General features: G+C 48.9%; 1 protein-coding gene across 3 annotated transcripts in view; it reads left to right on the plus strand.

Moving 5' to 3' along the window:
- PCNT (pericentrin) overlaps positions 1–23520 on the plus strand; it is a 238201-nt gene that overhangs the window by 44082 nt on the left and 170599 nt on the right. For all 3 annotated transcript variants that reach the window (XM_073577532.1, XM_073577533.1, XM_073577534.1), the window contains exon 13: positions 19760–19935. In XM_073577532.1, coding sequence (XP_073433633.1) covers positions 19760–19935 — 176 coding nt within the window. The remainder of the gene's footprint in view (positions 1–19759; positions 19936–23520) is intronic.

The following is a 23520-nucleotide window of genomic DNA, read 5'->3' on the forward strand; positions in this document are numbered from 1 at the left end:
GGCCATCTTGCTGCACCTGAAGACATGGCTGAAGGCAGCACAGCGGTCTCTGGGGGGCACAGGACTGGGATTTATCGGCGCTGGACCTAGGGGGCGCACCGGTGGGGTAAGATCACAGCTGGGTTTTTCTGTACTCGGCTGTGAGTTCATATAACCTACAACGCTCCCCTATTCCTTTTCCTCTGCGTAGATACCCCTGTAGGGCCTCTGCTAATCAGCCTCTAGGCAGTATGTTGGGCTCAAGGAAAAGGCCCAGACAAGACTGCTTTTATGTAGTCTGCACAGCCTGCAAGGCCACTCTTCCCAGCGGCAGCACGTACCCGCACTGACTGTACCCAAAACACTGGTTCAGAACCCCAAGAAGTCCCTACAAACGCTTCTGCTGCGCCGGAATGGGCGACTCGGATGTCGCAGTCTATGGCACAGTCTATAGATAACCTGACCTCCACACTACTGCAGGGTCATGTCTCCGCTATGAACGTTGCCCAGCAAACGGACATCCGGTCTCAGGGACATGCCGCTTCCGACAGTTTGAGACTTAAGCGGACCCACAGGTCGCGTTCATCTGCGTCTTCACATAGCACTAGGTCTTCCCCCCTCCAGGGAGAGACACACTGGCTCCAGGTCACCGAGACCGTCCCCTGATAAAGACAATGCGGATCTCCACAACGATCCCAGACCACAGAACACCTCTGCCCTAGTTCGCCCGCTAGGGAACTCCTTAGCGATGCGCAAGACTCAGGGCATATGTGACTAATTCTGATAACGAAACAGAGAACACTCTGGTCCCTTGTCCCCCTAGCAATGCGGCGCTAGTTGAGGATATAATCTCTTCCATCCTTTGGGTGCTGGACATTTCTGATCCAACCCCGGAAGCACCAGAACACAAGATTTCCTTCGAGAATGTTCAGAAACCATCTAAGGTCTTCCCTAATCACCTGGAATTTCAAAAAATACTTTCTAAGTATTTTTCGCAGCCTGAGAAATTCGCCAATCGCAAATACTTAGAAGCAAAGTACCCCTTCCCACAGAAGGACACTAAAGAATGGACAGATCCACCTGAAGTGGACCCCCCAGTCTCTAGGCTAGCAGCACAAACACTTCTCTCTCTGCCGGACAGCTCAACCCTCAAGGACGCAGCAGACAGACAGGTAGAACGCATGGCTCGTTCAATCTTCGAAGCGGCAGGTGCCTCTCTAGCTCCCGCATTTGCTTCAGTTTGGGCAGCCAAGACCATTATGGCCTGGACTAATCTATTGCAACAGGGCCTCCAAGCTTCAAATCCTCAGCTGGCGGACCAGGCGGTGCAAATTGCAGTAGTGGCAGATTACATGGTCCATGCAGCGTTGGATTCTGCAAGAGGGGTAGCGGGAATAGCATCAAACGCCATCACAATCCGGCGTATTCTCTGGCTGAGAGAATGGAAGGCGGATGCGGCCTCAAAGTCCCTAACGATTCTCCCGTACTTCAGTGGGTGCCTTTTCGGTGAAAAGCTGGATACAATGATATCCAATGCTACCGGGGGTAAAAGTACTCTCCCTCAACTAAAACCAAAACGCACGTTTTAAAAGACGCAATATCGTTTCCGATCCTTTCGGAATTCTTCAGGCTGGTCCGTCTCTCGCCCAGCACAAAATCGTAACCGCTCCCCCCGCAGAGACAACACACGGGCGGCACAGAGGCCGGACAGGAACTGGCAGTCAAAAGCAAGCCAGGCAAAATCCAAAGGAGGAAAAGCTCAGACTTTCCCCTCATCATGACTCATGCCCTCCGGAAGACACCCCACTTGTGGGCGGACGACTGCTACTCTTTCAGCAGGTCTGGCTGCCTATTACAGAAGACAAGTGGGTCAAGGAAATGGTGTCTTCAGGATACAAGATCGAGTTTACTACCAGCCCACCGCACAGGTTCTTTCTCTCCGTTCCTCCAAAACCTCCACTCAAAGCTCGAGCCTTCCATCAAGCGGTTTCTTCACTCCTGCAAGCAGGAGTCATAGTACCGGTTCCAGCAGACGAATGCTTCCGAGGGTTCTATTCCAATCTGTTCGTGGTGCCCAAGAAGGGAGGCAGCGTCCGACCCATATTAGACCTCAAGCAACTCAACAAGTATGTTCGAGTTCGTCACTTTCGCATGGAATCCCTCCGGTCAATCGTGCGTCCATGGAAAAGAGGGATTTTGGGTTCTTACCGTAAAGTCTCTCTCTTGGAGCCTTCATTGGGGGACACAGATGACCATGGGTGTATGCTGCTGCTGCTAGGAGGCTGACACTATGCAAAACAAGAAACTTAGCTCCTCCCCGGCAGTATACACCCACCGACAGGCACCAAGCACCTCAGTTGGTGAAAAAAGCAGTAGAAGCAACCAAAACCATAAACATATGTACCAACTCAACAAGGGACTCTCAGACCCAACACGGTACTAATTAAACAGGGCGGGTGCTGTGTCCCCCAATGAAGGCTCCAAGAAAGAGATTTTACGGTAAGAACCCAAAATCCCTCTTTCTTTATCGCCTTATTGGGGGACACAGATGACCATGGGACGTTCCAAAGCAGTCCCGAGGGTGGGAACAGCAATAATGGAACGAAATAAGGAAGAGCTTAGGTCGGTCGATGCGCCACCGCCGTCTGCAGCACCTTCCTACCAAGAGCTGCATCAGACGAGGCCTGGGTATGAACCCTGTAGAACCTCGCGAAGGTGTGCAAAGATGAGCAGGTCGCGGCTCTGCAAAGTTGTAAGGCCGAAGCCTGGTGTCGCACAGCCCAAGAAGCCCCTACAGCTCGGGTGGAGTGGGCTTTCACCCCCGGAGGAGGCCGTTTCTCCTGAAGACGATAGGCTTCCAGGATGGTAGACCGAATCCAACGAGCAATTGTGGACTTGGAGGCCGGAAGACCTTTCCGGCGACCCTCAGAAATGACCAACAAGGAATCAGATTGGCGAAAGGAAGCGGTCCAGGCAAGGTAAACACGCAAAGCTCTCACTACATCCAGTTTGTGGAGCGGCTTTTCCAGAGGATGAGCAGGCGCAGGACAAAATGATGGAAGGACGATATCTTCGTTAATGTGAAAGGGGGATACCACTTTCGGAAGGAAAGAAGGAACTGGCCTGAGAACAACCTTATCCTGGTGGAGGATAAGGTAAGGAGAACGACAGGATAAGGCCGCCAGCTCAGAAACTCTCCTGATGGAAGTAATGGCGATCAGAAAAGCCACCTTCCATGAAAGAAAAGACAGAGGGATGTCCTGAAGCGGCTCGAACGGCGCCTTCTGGAGAGCGCCAAGAACAAGATTGAGATCCCATGGATCTATTGGAGAACGATGAGGAGCAGCCACATGGGCGACTCCTTGGAGAAAGGTCTTCACTTGCGGTAAGGAAGCCAGATCCGTCTGGAAGAGGATTGCTAGGGCAGATACCTGGCCTTTGAGAGTACTGAGGGATAGGCCCGCATCCAAGCCAGATTGGAGGAAACCAAGAATGGAAGGAATTGAGAACAATAGTGGAAAAACATCGTTTTCGTCACACCAGCGAAAAAAGGCCTTCCAGTACCTATGGTAAATGCGGGAAGAAGCAGGCTTCCGAGCCTTAATCAAGGTCTGAATGACCCGTTTGGAAAACCCTGATTCCTTCAGAATCACGGCCTCAACGGCCATGCCGTTAAACTCAGAGATTGAGAACTCTGGTGGTAAAGGGGGCCTTGCGAGAGAAGATCTGGACGGTCTGGAAGCCTCCATGGGACGTCCGTGAGCATGTTCACCAGCTCCGCGTACCAAGGTCGTCTCGGCCAGTCTGGAGCCACTAAGATGACCGGGATGCCCTCTGACTTTATCTTTTTGACCACTCTTGGGATTAGGGCAAGCGGAGGGAACAGGTAAGGTAGGTGGAACTGGGACCACGGGATTACTAGGGCGTCGTAACCGACGGCTAATGGATCCCTGGACCTGGCTACAAAGTGAGGAACCTTGTTGTTCATCCGAGAGGCCATGAGATCGACGTCCGGGGTGCCCCAGCGCTGGCATATCTGACTGAAGACTGTGGGATGAAGGGACCATTCGCCTGACGCTAGCCCTTGGCGACTCAAGAAGTCGGCTGCCCAGTTTTCCACCCCTGGAATGTGAACGGCAGAAATCGCCGGCACGTGACGCTCTGCCCAACGAAGTATCCTTGCCACTTCCGACATCACCTGCCTGCTGCGAGTACCGCCCTGGTGGTTTATGTACGCCACGGCCGTGGCGTTGTCTGACTGAATGCGGACCGGCTTGCCTACTAGAAGATGCTGCCAACGAAGGAGAGCGAGGAAGATTGCCCTGATTTCCAGAAGGTTGATGGGCAGAAGAGTCTCCTGGGCGTTCCAACGCCCTTGGGCCGTTCTCTGACAGTAGACCGCCCCCCATCCTAGGAGACTGGCATCGGTGGTGATGACCTGCCACCGAGGCGGGAGAAAGGATCTTCCGCGGAGAAATGACGTCGACAACGTCCACCAAGTTAGCGATTGTTTGACTCTGAGCGGAAGAAGAATGGGGCGATCCAGAGAAAACGAGGTCTTGTCCCAGACTGACAGGAGGAACAGCTGGAGAGGGCGAGAGTGGAATTGTGCAAATGGCACTGCTTCCATAGAGGCCACCATCCTCCCCAGGACTCCCATGCAGGACCGAAGGGACATGACCCTCGAGCGCTGAAGGGACTGGATCCCCTTGCGAAGGGTTGAAAACTTGTCCCTCGGTAAGAACACTCGGGCCAGATTCGTATCGAACTCCATGCCCAAAAAGGTCAGTCGCTGGGTAGGGCACAGAGTGGACTTGTCCTTGTTGACTATCCATCCCAGGCGTCCGAGGGTATACAAGGTTATGTGAAGGCTGTGAAGACAGTCTTGTCGGGACGGGCCCTTGATCAGAAGATCGTCCAGGTAAGGGATGATAAGGATCCCTCTGGATCGAAGGATGGCCATGATTGTTGCCATCACCTTCGTGAAGACACGAGGGGCGGAGGCTAGGCCGAAGGGAAGGGCCGCGAACTGATAATGGTTGTTCTGAATCGCAAAGCGGAGGTATCTCTGATGCTGGTGAGAAATGGGGATGTGGAGGTAGGCATCCTGTATATCCACCGAGCAGAGAAACTCTCCGGGCTCCATTGAGGCTATTACCGAACGCAGAGACTCCATCTTGAAATGGCGGATCTTCACGTGGCGATTGAGCCGTTTGAGGTCCAAAATTGGGCGAAGTGAGCCGTCCTTTTTTGGGACTACAAAGAGATTCGAGTAGAACCCTAAAAACCGATCGTTTGTAGGAGCGGGAACGATGACCCCGGCGGAAAGAAGAGAGGAGACGGCCTGAAGGAACCCTGGAACCTGTGATCGCTGTTTTGGGGATCGGGACAGACAAACGACTGTTTGGGAGGGAAGAAAACTCGATTTTGTATCCGGACGTGACGATTTCCCTGACCCAAGCGTCGTCGACAACGGATAGCCACTCGTCCTTGAAAAAGGAAAGTCTGCCTCCCACCCTGGAAAGCTTTCCAGGTGGGGGTGACCCGTCACTTAGATGAAAACCTTCCGGATCGAGCGCCTGAGGACCTGGAAGGCTGACCCCTGGATCTCCAGCGAGGGGCTGGCTTATACGATGGCTTTCTCCGGTCATTGGAAGCAGTGTTACGGTCCTGCTGGGATGAACCGTCTGTGGGAGAGAAGGGGCGAAAGGACCTAAAAGGCCGAGAAGCCCTCTTGTTAAAGAACCTCTTAGGACGGGACTGAGGAAGGGAAGTGCTCTTTCCACCCGTGGCATCCGAGATTAACTGATCCAGCTTGGCGCCAAAGAGCCTAGTGCCGTGAAATGCCAGGTTGGTGAGTGACTTCTTTGAGGTAGTATCCGCATTCCAAGACTTCAACCAAAGAATGCGGCGTATTGCCACAATGTTGCTGTTAGCTCTAGCAACGCACCCTGCCACGTCCAAGGAGGCGGCCAGAAGGTACTTGCCTGCGTGATTAATTTGGTCTGCTAAATCTGCCAGCTCGTCTTGAGGAGCTGCCGCTGAAACGCCCCTGCGCAGAATTTTTGCCCAAGCCGAAATGGCTTTCGCCACCCAAGCGGAAGCGAAGATAGGGCATAGGGATGCACCGGATGCCTCAAAGATAGACTTAGCCAACGACTCTATTTGCCTGTCTGATGGGTCCTTGAGAGAAGCTCCGTCCGGAAGGGAAAGGACCGTCTTAGAGGAAATACGAGAAACTGGTGGATCTACCTCGGGAGCTTTGGTCCATTTCGTGACTAGCTCCGCATCAAAGGGATAAAGTACGTCTAAGTACTTGCGGCCTGAGAACCGTTTCTCAGGATGTTGCCAGTGGTTGGCTAAGGAAGTGTCGAAATCCTTATTAGGGAAGGTTCGAGATGGAGGCCTTGCCTTCTTAAGGGAAACAGAGCATTCCTGAGAGGGGGCCTTATCTTCCTTAATCTTGAGTGTTAGTCTCATATTGGCTATATACCAATCTACCATCTCCCGAGTTCTATATATGTCGTCTGCCTCTGAGTCTGATCCAGATAGTGAATCCTCGTCTGACCCCGGATCGTCTGCCGATGAGGGGGACGAGGAGCGTAGCCTGAGAGAAGCAGAGGGACCCTGCGAACTGGAGGAAGAGCCAGACAGGACCCGCTTCCTAGAGCCCCGACTTGGTCTGTCCGTCTGAGGGCCACGGTCCGGTGCTGGCGACTCACCATGCGAGGCGGTCGGTGCACAGGTGACAGCAGATAACTGAGGTAACCGCTCTAAGACCTGGACCAGCGATTGAGACACCTTAGTCAGCTCAGAAACTGACTGAGACATCGCCACGGCCCACTCCGGGGGTGGGGTAGTCACCGCCCGGGGTTCGGAGTGCTCCTGAGGGGCCGACATGGTGGAAGGGCTGCAGGAGAGGCAGAGGGGAGACGACTGACCCGAAGCCCACTTCTTTTTACAGCGCGCGCAGGCGTAGTGAGTAGCGGTGGGTCTGGAGCAGAAGGCCCTTGCGGGGTTGTGCATAAGTCTCAGAGGCAGAAAAAACACAGCCTGAGGAAACTGCGGGGGGGAGCTAAGTTAGGTGTCAGGGACAGTCAGCGTCTAGCCTACCGAGGATCAGAAGCGATGTGTCCCCCAGGCGAGGTCCGGAGAGAAGGAGGAAGAAGATCGGCAATCCAGGAAGAAACGCTGGCGGTGGGCGGGGCTAAGCCACCGCACAGCGCGATTGGCTGAGACCCCAGAGGGGAGGGGGACGGCCAAAGACAGTGATAGGGCTGAAGTGAAAGCAGCCCTGAGATAGGCTGAAAAAGCGCGCCCAGGGAGAGGGAGGAACTTTTGAAAATGAAAGTGCTCCCTCACTTTCACTAGCGACGGCGCGCCCGGGCTTGAAAGCGCTCCCTCCCTGTAGCTGATGAGGACGGGGAGCGCTGACAGAGCGCTGGTTCAAAGGGCGGGAAATTCAAAAGGAGGAGAGGTACTCTGCTGTCCTGGACTGGCCTGTGAGCGCAGGGCTGCAGGGAACATTCAGAAAAACCTACCTGATGTCCCTGAAGAGGCCGACCACAGGGGCCCGCGATAGAACGCAGGTCGCTGGGAGAGGTGATCCTCAGTACCCGCACCGCCGTATGGTGCAGAAGACGGCTCCAGTCCCCGTGTCAGGGGAAACGTCACCGCTGGCGACCGCCGTCTTCCTCTCAGCCCTGTCCTGGGAGAGGGGTGAGGAGGGGAATCGGCAAGGACTGTCCATTCATGGCCCCTAGTACCCGAGGGTGATAGGGGAAGGTCCTGCCTGCGGGCCTGAGAGTTGCGATGTGGGCGATACCACATTGCTCGCTCAGCCGCATTGATAGGAAAAGCAGGATGAACTCACATCCCGTTTCCTGAGCTGTATCTGAAAAAGAAAGGGGAAATCATTAAAAAAAACCACAACAAAAACCTGAAAAGAAAAGGATTAAATGCGGATCTGGGGAGATCCCGGTCCGCCTCCTACAGACACTAAGCACAAACTGAGGTGCTTGGTGCCTGTCGGTGGGTGTATACTGCCGGGGAGGAGCTAAGTTTCTTGTTTTGCATAGTGTCAGCCTCCTAGCAGCAGCAGCATACACCCATGGTCATCTGTGTCCCCCAATAAGGCGATAAAGAAAAGAATATCTCACCTCCCATAGACATACAGGATGCATACCTGCATATACCGATTGCTCCCGCCCATCAGATTTCTCAGATTCGCAATCAACCAAGACCATTACCAGTTTGTGGCCCTCCCGTTCGGTCTCGCCACGGCTCCCAGAACATTTACAAAGGTCATGGCAGCCACCATGGACGTGCTACATTCCAGAGGCATAGTAGTCGTTCCATACCTGGACGACCTTCTCATCAAGGCCCCCACCTTCAAGGACTGCGAGGTCAACGTCTCTATCACAATCGACACCCTAAGTCGCCTGGGATGGGGAGTCAATTTTACAGAAGTCCTCGACTACCCCGAGTCAGTCTCTGGCCTTCCTGGGAATGCTATTCGACACCTCCAGGGGTCTGGTGATCCTCCCCAGGGACAAGACACTGGCCCTCCGTTTGGGAGTTCGCACTCTCCTCCAAGTCCCCCCGATCTCTCCGGTACGCCATGAGAGTACTTGGCAGGATGGCAGCAGCAATGGAGGCGGTACCATTTGTCCAGTTTCACCTCAGACCCCTTCAACTGGCCATCCTCAAGTCCTGGGACAGGAATCCGTTCTCCCTCGACAGGGAGTTCCGGTTATCGTCGAAAACCAGGAGGTCCCTGCAATGGCTTAAGCCAACCTCGCTTGCAAGGGGAAAATCCTTTTCTCTCCGGTCAATGGAAGGTTTTGACCACCGACGCAAGCCTTAGGGGTTGGGGCGCGGTGCACCTACATCACAGAGCGCAAGGCAAGTGGTTACCAATGGAAGCGAACATGCCCATCAACATCCTGGCATTGAAATCCTTTCATCACTTGCTAGCAGACTCTCATATCAGAGTACAGTTGGACAATGCCACGGCGTGAACCATCAAGGCGGGACCCGCAGCATCCAGGCGATGAACGAAGTAACACGTATCCTACACTGGGCGGAGGATGCGAGGTCGGTACTCTCTGCGGTCCACATTCCGGGTGTGGAGAACTGGGAAGCCGACTATCTCAGCAGACAAGGAATGGACTCGGGGGAGTGGTCTCTCCATCCCGAAGTTTTTCGTCAGATCTGCCATCGCTGGGGGACCCCGGACGTGGATCTGATGGCATCCCATCTCAATGCCAAGGTTCCCAATTTCATGGCCGTGACGCGTGATCCGCTGTCGCTCGGAGCAGATGCCCTGGTTCAGGACTGGACCCAGTTCCAGCTTCTGTACGTTTTCCACCCCTCCCCCTGATCTCCAGAGTCCGGAGGAAGATCAAACAAGAGGGAGTTCCCACCATCCTGATCGCCCCAGACTGGCCCAGGCGTACATGGTACGCCGACGTTGTGCAACTTACAGCAGACGCCCCATGGCGTCTCCCCACACGTCCCGACCTCCTGTCACAAGACCCGTTCTTCCACCAGAACTCGGGGGGCTCTCAATTTGACGGCATGGCCATTGAGACAGGTCTCAATGGCCATGCCGTCAAATTGAGAGCCCCTGGTTTTGACCCAAGCAGGTTTTTCACCGGACGTCGTTAAAACCATGATCAGGGCTCGAAAGCCAGCTTCAGCCAGGATTTACTATCGTACCTGGAAGGTTTTCCTCACATGGTGCGAATCCCGCGGACAGGTCCCACTTCCCTACTCTCTTCCAAAGGTTCTCGGTTTCCTTCAATCAGGCCTGGACGCCATCAATAAATCAACGAATATGGAGTAATAACTGGGAAAATGAAGGGGTTAAGGTTATTAACAACAATAACAAGTACAACTTGTACAACTCAGAGTCCGGTTCTATGCGAACCAACTGGATATTCGATCCTACCCAGTATTGGGGGGGTGAGAATAGAAAAAAAAAAAATATTCTCATGTCCCTTCATCCTGCTAGCAAAACAAAAGAAAATACTAGCAGTGGGGTGTCCTGGCATAGGCACACAGGGGCCACATATAGTCACAGTATACTTGCGTGGGGATTATGTCCATTCTTTGCTCAGCGTTGGGGGTCTCTTCTTTAGCGGGGAGCTAGTGTCTTCACACCGGGGACCACTCCTGGAGCAGGGTCATGGCCTCTCGGGGGGGGGGGGGGCTTGGGAGGGGATACAAGGACGTGAGTGACTGTTCTTCTTCAAGAGAAATGTGCTGTCTTCCAGGTGCAAAAATTAAAGATGTGTCTGACAGGATATCAGGACTCTTCAGACCTACAGATGACTACCCATTCCTGCTACTACATGTGGGGACAAATGACACCGCAAGAAACGACCTGGAAACCATCTGCAGAGACTTTGAAGACTTGGGCAAGAAAGTGAAAGAACTGGGAGCGCAGGTGGTCTTCTCTTCCATCCTCCCAGTGGATGGCCATGGAACAAGGAGGTGGAATAAGATTCTGCAGGTGAACAACTGGCTACGTCGATGGTGCCGTCAGCAACGATTTGGATTTCTGGATCACGGAGTGAACTACTTATACGATGGACTACTTGCTAGAGATGGGGTGCACCTTACGAAGACTGGAAAGCAGGTATTTGGAAGTCGCCTTGCTACACTTGTAAGGAGAGCTTTAAACTAGAACAACATGGGAAGGGAAGCAAAAGACCAGAAAAAGCCATACACCTGACAAATGCTACTGAGAACTCTGCTATTAGAAGTGGAAAGGAAGAACAAAGACGAAAGAATCTAATTAAAAAAAATATTGGAGAAAGAGAAACCAATCACAAACTAAAATGTTTCTATACTAATGCACAAAGCATGGGCAACAAACAAGGAGAATTGGAACTACTAACACAGGAAAAGAAATATGATGTCATTGGAATCACTGAAACTTGGTGGGACAATACACATGATTGGAATACAAGACTAGAAGGATACAACTTATTTGCAAGAAACAGACTTGATAAACGAGGAGGGGGTGTCGCATTGTATGTTAGAAACGCGTATATCTGCACAGAGATTGAAGCTTCAGAGACTGGGAGTTCTGTGGAAACTGTTTGGGTAAGAATACAAGGACAGAACAATGGAAAGGACACCATTGTAGGCATTTACTACAGGCCGCCTGTGCAAGCTGAAGATATGGATGAACTCTTTATGCATCAAATGGCCAAGTTCTCCAAAAAATATGACATAGTTGTCATGGGAGACTTCAACTATCCAGACATTTGTTGGGAATCTCTCTCAGGCAAAACTAACAGGTCAAGGAAATTCTTATCCTCTCTTGCTGACAACTTTATCTTCCAAAAGGTAAAGGAGAAAACAAGGGGAACTGCTACCTTGGATCTAATCCTTATAAACAGGGAGGAAATGGTTGAGGAGGTAAAAGTGGCTGGGACCCTAGGAGGTAGCGACCATGCTATTTTAGAATTTTGGATAACTAGAGGCGGAAGACCTGTGAAGACTCAGACGTCAAGGTTAGATTTCAGAAAGGCAGATTTTAAGGGATTCAGAAAGAGAATTGGAGGGATCCAATGGCTGGATATCCTTAAAGACAAAAATGTCCAGGAAGGATGGGAAATCTTGAAAAATGAAATTCTCAAAGCACAGTTGTTAACAATTCCGAAAAGAGGGAAGAATAGGAAGCATTTAAGGAAACCAGGATGGATGAACACAGAACTTAAGCACATGCTAAAAAGGAAGCAAAAAATGTTTATAAAATGGAAAGAAGGAGGCATATCTAAAGAAGAATATAATGCTGTCTGCAGAACCTGCAAGGCACAAATCAGATTAGCTAAAGCTGAAAATGAATTGAGGCTTGCAAGAAATGTCAAAAGCAATAATAAAGGATTTTGGGGATATGTCAAAAGTAAAAGAAAAGTCAAAGATGCTATAGGATTTTTACAGGATGAAAATGATGAAATGGTAAGACAGGATGCTGAGAAGGCTGAACTTTTAAATTCCTATTTTGCATCTGTTTTCTCTCAGAAAGGAAATGTAACATCAACTGTTATTCACTGTCCTATTAAGGGAATAGAAGAATCCAGGATATCTATAAACAGAAAGATAGTGAGGAAACACTTAGCTAACCTAAATGTATTCAAGTCTCCAGGTCCAGATGAATTACACCCCAGAGTACTGAAGGAGATAGCAGAAGAAATTTTTGAACCCCTCTCCATAATCTTTGAAAATTCTTGGAGAACAGGAGAAGTGCCAGAAGACTGGAGAAGAGCAAATGTTGTTCCTATCTTCAAAAAGGGGAAGAAGGTGGACCCAGGCAACTATAGGCCGGTGAGTCTGACTTCTATACCAGGAAAGATCTTTGAACAAATTATTAAACAACATGTATGTCAATACCTGGATAAGAATGAAGTGATTAAACAGAGTCAGCATGGGTTTGTAACTAATAAGTCATGTCAGACTAATTTAATTTCCTTCTATGATGGTATTACTGATTGGGTGGATCAAGGAAATGCTGTAGATATAGTATATCTTGACTTCAGCAAAGCATTTGACAAAGTATCTCATATCTCAATCCTTATTGAAAAAATGACTAAGTATGGAATGGACAAGGCAACTGTTAGGTGGATTCATAACTGGCTTAGTGATCGGACCCAAAGAGTGGTCGTAAATGGCTGCACATCCAGTTGGAAGAATGTCTCAAGTGGGGTACCACAGGGCTCTGTCCTGGGCCCTGTATTGTTCAACATCTTTATCAACGATTTAGATGAAGGAATTGAGGGTAAACTGATTAAATTTGCTGATGACACAAAGCTAGGAGGGATAGCTAATACTAGAGAAGAGAGAGAGAGGATTCAAAAAGATTTAAATAAACTGGAGAAGTGGGCAGCAACTAACAGAATGGTTTTTAACAGGGAGAAATGCAAAGTACTACATCTGGGCAATAAAAATGAAAAAAGCATATATAGAATGGGAGGAATAGGGCTAAGTGACAGCACATGTGAAAAAGACTTGGGTATACTAATAGATCACAGACTGAATATGAGTCAACAGTGTGATGCAGCAGCAAAAAAGGCAAATGCAATTCTAGGATGTATTAACAGAAGCATACAGTCTAGATCACGTGAAGTAATAATTTCCCTCTACTCCTCTTTGGTCAGACCTCATCTAGAATATTGTGTCCAATTTTGGGCACCACATTTTAAAAAAGACATCAACAAACTGGAGCAAGTTCAGAAAAGAGCGACCAGAATGGTGACCGGTCTGCAAACCCTGTCTTATGAGGAAAGGTTGCAGGATTTGGGAATGTTTAGTTTGCAAAAGAGAAGACTGAGAGGAGACTTAATAGCTGTCTACAAATATCTAAAGGGCTGTCACATTGTAGAAGGATCAACTTTATTCTCATTTGCACAAGGAAAGACTAGAAGCAATGGGATGAAGCTGAATGGGAGGAGACACAGATTAGATATTAGAAAAAACTTTTTGACAGTTAGAGTGATCAATGAGTGCAACAGGCTGCCACGAGAAGTGGTGAGTTCTCCTTCAATGGAAGTCTTCAAACAGAGGCTGGACAGACATCTAACTGGGATGATTTAGCGAATCCTGCTTTGAGCAGGGGGTTGGACCAGATGGCCCAGGAGGTCCCTTCCAACTCTACGATTCTATGATTCTAATATGAGCATTACCGGATATCCCCACTTGTAGGTGATATTGTTGTCCCGTAGAATCTTGGTTGCAGATGAAAATTCCTGCCTCCTGTTCAGTGTAGTTGCGGACAAATCTGTGAAGACCAAGATGCTCCGAAATCTTTCTGGAAGATCTTGCTTTGCTGTCGCTGCCCTGGTTACTGCCTCCTTGAAGTGATAGAAATGTAGCCTGGCTATCGCGTCTCGTGGTGCGGAACTGGGAGCCGACTTTGGCTTAGGGATCCGATGCGCCCTGTCAATCAACAGGTCTCTTTGATCCGCCGACGGTACTGGGGTTGTAAAAAGGTCCGTTAGAAACTCCTTTTAAGGCCTCCGCTGTCACTCTCTCAGGGATTCCTCTGAAGCGCAAGTTATTGCGCCTGGAACTGTCTTCTAAGTCTACAAGTTTCAGTTTTAAGGCCATGATTTCTTTGTCCGCTTCATTATGCGCATCCACAAGATGGTTATGTGCTGTAGTATATTCTTCCAGTTTCCCCTCCTTTGTGAGATTCTGTCGCCAATCTGCGTAATCTATGTAGCGCAGTGAAAGCCATTGTGATGTCAGTATAAATGGCTTGTTTCAGGTCTCCCAGCCGGGATCTGAGTGAGGCAACAGTGACTGGGTCAGAATTGAGGTCTTTAACCCCTTTCTGTCATGTGACGTACTATCCCGTCCATGTTCCCTGGGACTTAATTCCCAGGGACGGGATAGTACGTCACAGCGATCAGCGGTGCCCACGTGGTGAGCGCCGCTGATCGCGGCCGGGTGTCAGCTGATTATCACAGCTGACACCCGGACAATGTGTCAGGGGCGGTCACACGATCGTGGTGTACCGGGAGTTAAAGGGAAGCATATTCCCTAATAAAGTCATTTTTTTGGAAATAAAGAAAAGTACACATTTGGTATCGCCGTGTCCGTAACGACCCGCCATATAAAACTGTCCCATTAGTTAACCCCTTTAGCGAACCCCTTAAAAAATAAAAATGAAGCAAAAAATTAATTATCATACCGCCGAACAAAAAGTGCAATAACGCGCGATCAAAAAGACGCATATAAATATGCATGGTACTGCTGAAAGCGTCATCTTGTCCCGCAAAAAACGAGCCGCCATACAGCGTCATCAGTGAAAAAATAAAGTTATAGCTCGCAGAATGAAGCGATGCAAAAATAATTTTTTATATAAAATTGTTTTCATTGCATAAAACCGCCAAAACATAAAAAGACCTAAATGAGGTATCGCTGTAACCGTACCGACCTGATGAATAAAACCGCTTTATCAATTTTACCACACGCGGAACGGTGTAAACGCACACCCCAAAAGAAATTCATGAAACGCTGGTTTTTGTTCATTCAGCGTCCCAAAAATCGGAATAAAAAGCTATCAAAAGATGTCACGAGCCCGAACAGTGGGTCAAAATATGGAAAAATTATTGCTCTCAATATGTGGTGATGCAAAAACTGTTTTTACAATAAAAATCGTCTTTTAGCGTGTGACAGCTGCCAAACATAAAAACCGACATAAATAGTAAATCAAACCCTCGTTATCACCCCCTTAGTTAGGGAAAAATAATAAAACTAAAAAAAAAAAAAAAAAAGTATTTCCATTTTCCTGTTAGGGTTAGGGCTAGGGCTGAGATTAGGGTTAGGGATGTGTTGGGGTTAGGGTTGGAGTTAAAATTGAGGGGTTTCGACTGTTTGGGCACATCAGGTGCTCTCCAAATGCAACATGGCGTCTGATCTCAAATCCAGCCAATTCTGCGTTGGAAAAGTCAAATGGTGCTCCTTCCCTTCCAAGCTCTGCCATGCGCCCAAACAGTGTTTTACCCCCACATATAGGGTATCAGCCTACTCAGGACAAATTGCAAAACAACTTTTGGGGTCCAATTTCTCCTGTAACCCTTAGGAAAATAAAAAAATTGGGGGCAAAAATATAATTTTTGTGGAAAAAAATGATTTTTTTATTTTCACGCCCGGGCGTTATAAACTTCTGTGACGCACTTGTGTGGTGAGCACTTTGAACCCCCATCTAGATAAGTTCCGTGGGGGGTCTAGTTTCCAAAATGGGGTCACTTTTGGGGAGTTTCAATAGTTTAGGTACATCAGGGGCTCTCCAAACACACATGACACCCGCAGACCATTCCATCAAAGTCTGCATTCCAAAACGTCACTACTTCCCTTCCGAGCCCCGACGTGTGCCCATACAGTAGTTTTCTCCCACACTTGGGGTATCAGCGTACTCAGGACAAATTGGACAACAACTTTTGGGGTCCAATTTCTCCTGTTACCCTTGGGAAAATAAAAAAAAAATTGGTGACTAAAAGATCGTATTTTTTCCACAAACATGATTTTTTTTTCTTTTTTTTTTTTTTTTTTACGCCCGGGCGTTATAAACTTCTGTGAAGCACTGGGGGGTTCAAAGTTCTCACCACACATCTAGATAAGTTCCTTGGGGGGTCTAGTTTCCAAAATGGTGTAATTTGTGGGGGGGTTTTCACTGTTTTGGAACATCAGGGGCTTTCCAAACGCGACATGGTGTCCGATCTCAATTCCAGCGAATAACGTCAAATGGTGCTGCTTCCCTTCCGAGCTCTGCCATGCGCCCAAATAGTGGTTTACCCCCACATGTGGGGTATCAGCGTACTCAGGACAAACTGCACAATAACTTTTAGGGTCCTGTTAGCCTTGGGAAAATAAAAATTGGCGGTGAAAAGATCATTTTTGTGGAAAAAATGATTGTTTAATTGTACCGCTGTACGTTGCAAACTTCTGTGAAGCCATTGTTAGTTCAAAGTTCTCACCACATATCTAGATAAGTTCCTTGGGGGGTCTAGTTTCCAAAATGGGGTCACTTGTGGGGGGGTTTCCACTGTTTAGGTACATCAGGGGCTCTCCAAACGTGACATGGCGTCCGATCTGAATTCTAGCCAATTTTGCATTGAGAAAATCAAACGGCGCTCCTTCCCTTCCGAGCTCTGCCATGTGCCGAAACAGTGGTTTCCCCCCCCCCCCCCCCACATATTGGGTATCAGCGTACTCAGGACAAACTGCACAATAACTTTTGCAGTCCAACTTCTCCTGTTACCCTTGGTAAAATAAAAAAAAATGAAACTGAAGTGTTTTTTTTTTTTGTGAAAAAAAAAAAAAAAAAAGTTAAATGTTCATTTTTTTTTTATATTCAAAAAATTCCTGTGAAGCACCTGAAGGGTTAATAAACTTCTTGAATGTGGTTTTGAGCACCTTAAGGGGTACAGTTTTTTTGAATGGTGTCACTTTTGGGTATTTTCTATCATATAGACCCCTCAAAGTGGCTTCAAATGTGATGTGGTCCGTAAAAATAAAATGGTGTTGCAAAAATGAGAAATTGCTGGTCAACTTTTAATCCTTATAACTTCCTAAAAAAAAAAAATTTGGGTTCCAAAATTGTGCTGATGTAAAGTAAACATGTGGGAAATATTAGTTATCAAGTTTTTTGGGTGCCATATCTCTGATTTAAGGGCATAAAAATTCAAAGTTGGAAAATTGCGAAATTTGCGAAATTTTCTAAATTTTCGCCAAATTTCCGTTTTTTTCACAAACGAAAGTTATATGAATGAAATTTTACCACTAGCATGAAGTACAATATGTCACGAGAAAACAATGTCAGAATCACTAGGGTCCATGGAAGCGTTCCAGAGTTATTTCCCATAAAGGGACAGTGGTCAGAATTGTAAAAATTGGCCCGGTCATGAACATGCAAACCACCCTTGGGGGTTACTAAGAGATTGTGAGGGGTTGGTCAGGGCTGTGCTTTATCTGTGTATTTTCAGTCTCTGAGCCTCAGCACTTCTAGCAGGGGAGAGGAGCAGGGATTGCAGCGCTGGTGAGAAGTTCTGTGCGACCAGGGTGTTTGCAGCTTTATTTGGGGTGTGGGGCTGGGGGTGTGCTTCAGTGTGCAGCTCTGAGCCCTGCCGCACACTGTTACTGCTCCTGCTGTCGGCAGCCGCATGGTGAGTGTCGCGGCCACCATCTTGGATCAAACTGCCCGGCGCCTGCTCCCTCCTCCTTCCCCGCATCATTCTTACTGCGCTTTGATCTCCGGTGCCTCCGCCACTCCTGCCTCCTGAATTGGCCTCCTCCGGTAACCCTCCTGCGCTTTGAGCCGCTTTATTAGTGCTGGTGGCTGGGGAGTGCGGGCCGCACACGTCCGCTTAGCTCCACATCCCGTCACGCCCCCCCCCGGTCCTCCATAGGGTATATTGCACTCCCCCCTGGGCCTCCATAGGGTATGGTGCACTCCCCCCCTGGGCCTCCATAGGGTATGGTGCACTCCCCCCCCCCGGGCCTCCATAGGGTATGGTGCACCCCCCCCCCGGGCCTCCATAGGGTATGGTGCACCCCCCCCCGGGCCTCCATAGGGTATGGTGCACCCCCCCCCCGGGCCTCCATAGGGTATGGTGCACTCCCCCCCCCCCCCCCCCCCCTGGGCCTCCATAGGGTATGGTGCACTCCCCCCCCCCCTGGGCCTCCATAGGGTATGGTGCACTCCCCCCCCCCCCCCCTGGGCCTCCATAGGGTATGGTGCACTCCCCCCCCCCTGGGCCTCCATAGGGTATGGTGCACTCCCCCCCCCCCTGGGCCTCCATAGGGTATGGTGCACTCCCCCCCCCCCCTGGGCCTCCATAGGGTATGGTGCACTCCCCCCCCCCCCCTGGGCCTCCATAGGGTATGGTGCACTCCCCCCCCCCCCTGGGCCTCCATAGGGTATGGTGCACTCCCCCCCCCCCCCTGGGCCTCCATAGGGTATGGTGCACTCCCCCCCTGGGCCTCCATAGGGTATGGTGCACTCCCCCCCCCCCCCCCCTGGGCCTCCATAGGGTATGGTGCACTCCCCCCCCCCCCCCCCCCCTGGGCCTCCATAGGGTATGGTGCACTCCCCCCCCCCCCCCCCCCCTGGGCCTCCATAGGGTATGGTGCACTCAAATCCCCCCCCCCCCCCGTGGGCCTCCATAGGGTATGGTGCACTCCCCCCCTGGGCCTCCATAGGGTATGGTGCACCCCCCCCCCTGGGCCTCCATAGGGTATGGTGCACTCCCCCCCCCCCCCCCTGGGCCTCCATAGGGTATGGTGCACTCCTGTGTTGTGGGGGGAGCCGTTAATCAAGGTGCAAGAGCCTAATAACAGGTGTATGACTTGTAAAGTTAATCAAAACCAAACCATATAATGTATTGCTTTTTATAAGTTGCTACGGGTGAGAATACATATTGCAGTAACTCCTATCAATAAATGTTTTAATTTTGCTCAATATAAAGTGATACATTTTAATATAAAATTGTTATTAATATTGAACAGAATTAATTAAAGCCTATTGGGTTCGACCCTCTGCAACAGTCACGGTCTTGTGTATCAGCTTTGGAAAATGAATTTCCCACCCCTGGTATGGGACAGTTTAGTTCTCATGGAAATAACTGGTTTGACCATGCAAATTATTACAGCTCTAAACAATTAGTATGCTCAGAATGACTGCATTGTGTTATACAGCTGTGTTAGGGCCCCGTCACACATAGCGACTCACCAGCGATCCCGACAACGATATGAACTTGTTAGGATCGCTGGTGTTTCGCTACATGATCGCTGGTGAGCTGTCAAGCAGGCAGCGACACGCGGGTAACAAGCGACGCACGTCGCTTAGTTACCCACTGTGTACCTTGGTTACCAACGCGCTGGTGCAGGGAGCTGGTAATCAAGGTACATATCGGGTTTCTAAGCGGCACACTGCACTTAGAAACCCGATGTGTACCTTGGTTACCAGCTCGCTGATCGCTGGTCTCCCGCCTGTCACACACAACGATGCGTGCTGGCCGGCGGGAGACCAGCGATCAAAAAAAATGTCTTGGCCATTCCAGGACGATCAGCGATACCTGGCAGGGGGGCCGGTCGCTGGTAAGTGTCACACACAGCGATCTCGCTGGTGAGACAGCGAGATCGCTGTGTGTGACGGGGGCTTTAGGCTTGTTTGTCAAGAGTAATGCAAGAGCTGTCGTTAAGAATCACTCCACAGTATGATCTAGTGGTGCTCATGTGTCTGCTATTGTAACGTGTCTTGTAGAGATAACAAGGATGCAACTTCAGAACACCCATGAAGCTATGAAGTCTGGCGAGAACATCGAAAATGCTGAGGTTCTAGGTGATGACGATCAGACCTTGGGTGCAAAATGGCACAGTGATGGAGATGTGAAGAATTCAGAGTCGCCCTCTAGCAATCACCATCCTCTTTTAAAGAAGGCAAGTTTGGGCATCCTTTATCTAAATGTTTTGTTTTTTGTGATTTATTTTCATAATTACTGTTACCCCAGAGTCTATTATTTTGTTAACACACATGCCTCTGTTACACTTGCTGTTTTTGATCCATATTAATTAGTTTATTGAAAAAGCACTTCCAATAACTTTAAATAATGAACATCACATTTTCTTTATATCATTATTTTTATTTCACCTTACTCACGGTAATAATGTGTTTACTTGCACTTTGTTGAAGGCAAAAGTTGCAAGATAAGGCCGGTTTCACATTTGCGTTAACTGCCGCAGCTAAGCCCCGCCCCCTGCCGCGCCTCCACCGATAGCTCCGCCTCCGGACGCATGACGCTGCATGCGTCATGCATCCCCTATCTTTATCACTGAGGACGCAGGCCGTGCGCAGTATGTGTTTGGCGGCGCCTGCGTCCTTTTGACGGTGCACCTACCAGCGCCAAACGCATCCTGTTGCAATTTGGTTGCGCTCGGCGCACCGTCAAAAGGACGCAGGCGCCGCCAAACGCATACTGCGCACAGCCTGCGTCCTCAGTGATAAAGATAGGGGACGCATGCAGCGGCAGGGGGCGGGGCTTAGCAGTCGCCGTGCGCAGGCCGACGCTGCGGCCTTCAACGCAAATGTGAAACCGGCCTAACTGGTAACTTTTAACTTGTCTGCGGTGGTCACTCCATTATATAGCTACTTCTACTGATGGGAAAGGGACATTTCTATCTCAGATGTGTTATGGGTGATAAAATTACATCCCACCTCTGGGTCCTAAATCTATATTGAAGATTTTCAGCAACACCCACAGGAGAGATTAGAGCCACCCATGCACCACCACCTTTCCATACTCATGATAGCTAGGGTCCTATTCTTGAGATGGATGTGGTGGTCCCATATTATCAATCATTTATACCATATCTTACGCTTATGCCATAAATGTGACTTAGAAGCTGCCCACTATTAGGGTAACCCCTTCTCAATCTCAATGTTTGCCTACATTAAAATAAAACCACATCTTCTCACCTCCGTTGCTGTCGTTGTTCCAGCGGTGTCGGCGCTCGTGTTCACTGGGCTCATGTGAGGTTGTTGCGTCACACTTGCCCTGTGCCCGAATTGGAGCTTGCGCCGCTTTCCTTGGTTTCGAACGTATCGAAAATCATGACGTCAGAACGGTGCCTGCTCTAATTTCCTGTTGATGTTGAATACGTACAAATCGATGGATGGTGAAGATGGCGCTAATTTGGGCCCAGGACTCGTGCCAGGTAACAACCTCACGTGACCCCCCCCCCCAACCCCCTAAGATGGCTAGTGTAGGCACCTATAGAACGGCACCGTAAAGGAGTATGTGTTTTTATTTTGATGGAGGCATTCAGATTGAGAAGGAGTTGTTCTAGAAGTGGCCAACCTCTTTAAGAATATTTCTTTAAGTTAATGAGTTGTTTTTATTATGCATTGCTTATGTAGCAGCATCATATTCGGCAGTGCTTTACAAACATTCTCGTCTGTCCCCAATGGGACAATCTAAATGCTTTATAAAATGCAAACGGGGTAGTTGTGAAAACTTTTTATGTTGACTGTGCGCCTTTTGAACCGTACACGGTTCAAGTCAACATCTTCCTTGTCCTCGATCTGTGGTCACTCATTCCTCCCCATGCTCACATTTCGTTAGTGATGAGAATGGTAATGTAACATAGTAAGATAGTTATTAAGGTTGAAGGGAGACTTTAAGTCCATCTAGTTCAACCCATATCCTATCCTAACTTGCCCTAACATGTTGATCCAGAGGAAGGCAAAAAAAACCCCATGTGGCAACAAGTAAGCTTCACATTGGGGAAAGAAATTCCTTCCCGACTCCACATACGACTTGCTCCCTGGATCAACGCAATATTAAGGAAACTAGTGTATATACCCTGTAATATTATACTTTTCAAGAAAGGCATCCAGTCCATTCTTAAATTTTAGTAGGGATTCACTCATTACAACATCATATGGCAGAGAGTTCCATAGTCTCACTGCTCTTACAGTAAAGAATCCGCGTCTGTGAGTATGCTTAAACCTTCTTTCCTCCAGACGTAGAGGATGCCCCCTTGTCCCCGTCACAGGTCTAAGAGTAAAAAGATCATTAGAAAGCTCTTGGTATTGTCCCCGCATATATTTATACATTGTAATAAGATCACCCCTAAGCCTTCGATTCTCCAAACTAAATAACCCCAAATGTAATAACCTGTCTTGGTATTGCAGACCCCCTAGTTCCCTAATAACCTTGGTCGCTCTTCTCTGCACCCGCTCCAGTTCAGCTATGTCTTTCTTATACACCGGAGACCAGAACTGTACACAGTATTTTAAGTGTGGTCGCACTAGTGACTTGTATAGAGGTAAAATTATGTTCTCCTCATGAGCATCTATGCCTCTTTTTTAATGCATCCCAATTTTTTTATTTGCCTTTGCAGCAGCTGCCTGACACTGGCCGCTAAATGTGAGTTTGTCGTCCACCCATACACCCAGGTCTTTTTCAGTGACTGTTTTGCCCAGTGTTTTACAATTAAGCACATAATTATACATCTTGTTCGTTCTACCCAAGTGCATGACCTTACATTTATCCCCATTAAAGCTCATTTGCCATTTAGCAGCCCAAGCTTCTAGTTTACATAAATCCTCCTGTAATATAAAATTGTCCTCCTCTGTATTGATTACCCTGCAGAGTTTAGTGTCATCTGCAAATATTGAAATTCTACTCTATGCCCCCTACAAGGTCATTAATAAATATGTTAAAAAGAAGCGGGCCCAAAACTGACCCCTGTGGTACCCCACTGCTAACCGTGACCCAGTCTGAGTGTGCTCCATTAATAACCACCCTTTGTTTCCTATCCCTGAGCCAGCTCTTAACCCACCTACACATATTTTTCCCTTTTTCCCCATTGTTCTCATTTTATGTATCAACCTTTTGTGTGGCACCGTATCAAAAGCTTTTGAAAAGTCCATGTACACCACATCCACTGCATTCCCTTGGTCCAGTCCGGAACTTACCTCTTCATAAAAGCTTATCAGATTAGTCTGACAGGAACGGTCCCTTGTAAGCCCATGTTGATATTGGGTCATGAGGTTATTCTTCTCCAGATACTCCAGTATAGTATCTTTTAGAAAACCCTCCAGGATTTTACCCACAGTTGAGGTTAAACTTACTGGCCTATAATTTCCAAGTTCAGTTTTTGTCACCTTTTTGAATATTGGCACCACATTTGCTATACGCCAGTCCTGTGGTACAGACCCTGTTATTATGGAATCTTTAAAGATTAAAAATAATGGTCTTACTCTGTCGCCTAATTGGGGGACACAGAACCTTGGGTGTTATGCTGCTGTCCACTAGGAGGCGACACTATGCATAATCTGAAAAAGATTAACTTTGGCTCCACCTCTGCAGTATACACCCCTGGACGGCGTCAGCCTTCTCCAGTTTTTGCTTAGTGTCGCAAGGAGGCACACCTTTTTTCTTCCGTTTTTTTCCTTTTTTTCACCGGAAATACAGATGATGAAAAGTGGGTCTCCAGCGAGACTCCCGGCATCGCTCCCTC

This window comes from Dendrobates tinctorius, unplaced genomic scaffold (assembly GCF_039654945.1).
Source record: "Dendrobates tinctorius isolate UK_male_01 unplaced genomic scaffold, ASM3965494v1 ptg000056l, whole genome shotgun sequence".
Lineage (NCBI taxonomy): Eukaryota > Metazoa > Chordata > Amphibia > Anura > Dendrobatidae > Dendrobates > Dendrobates tinctorius.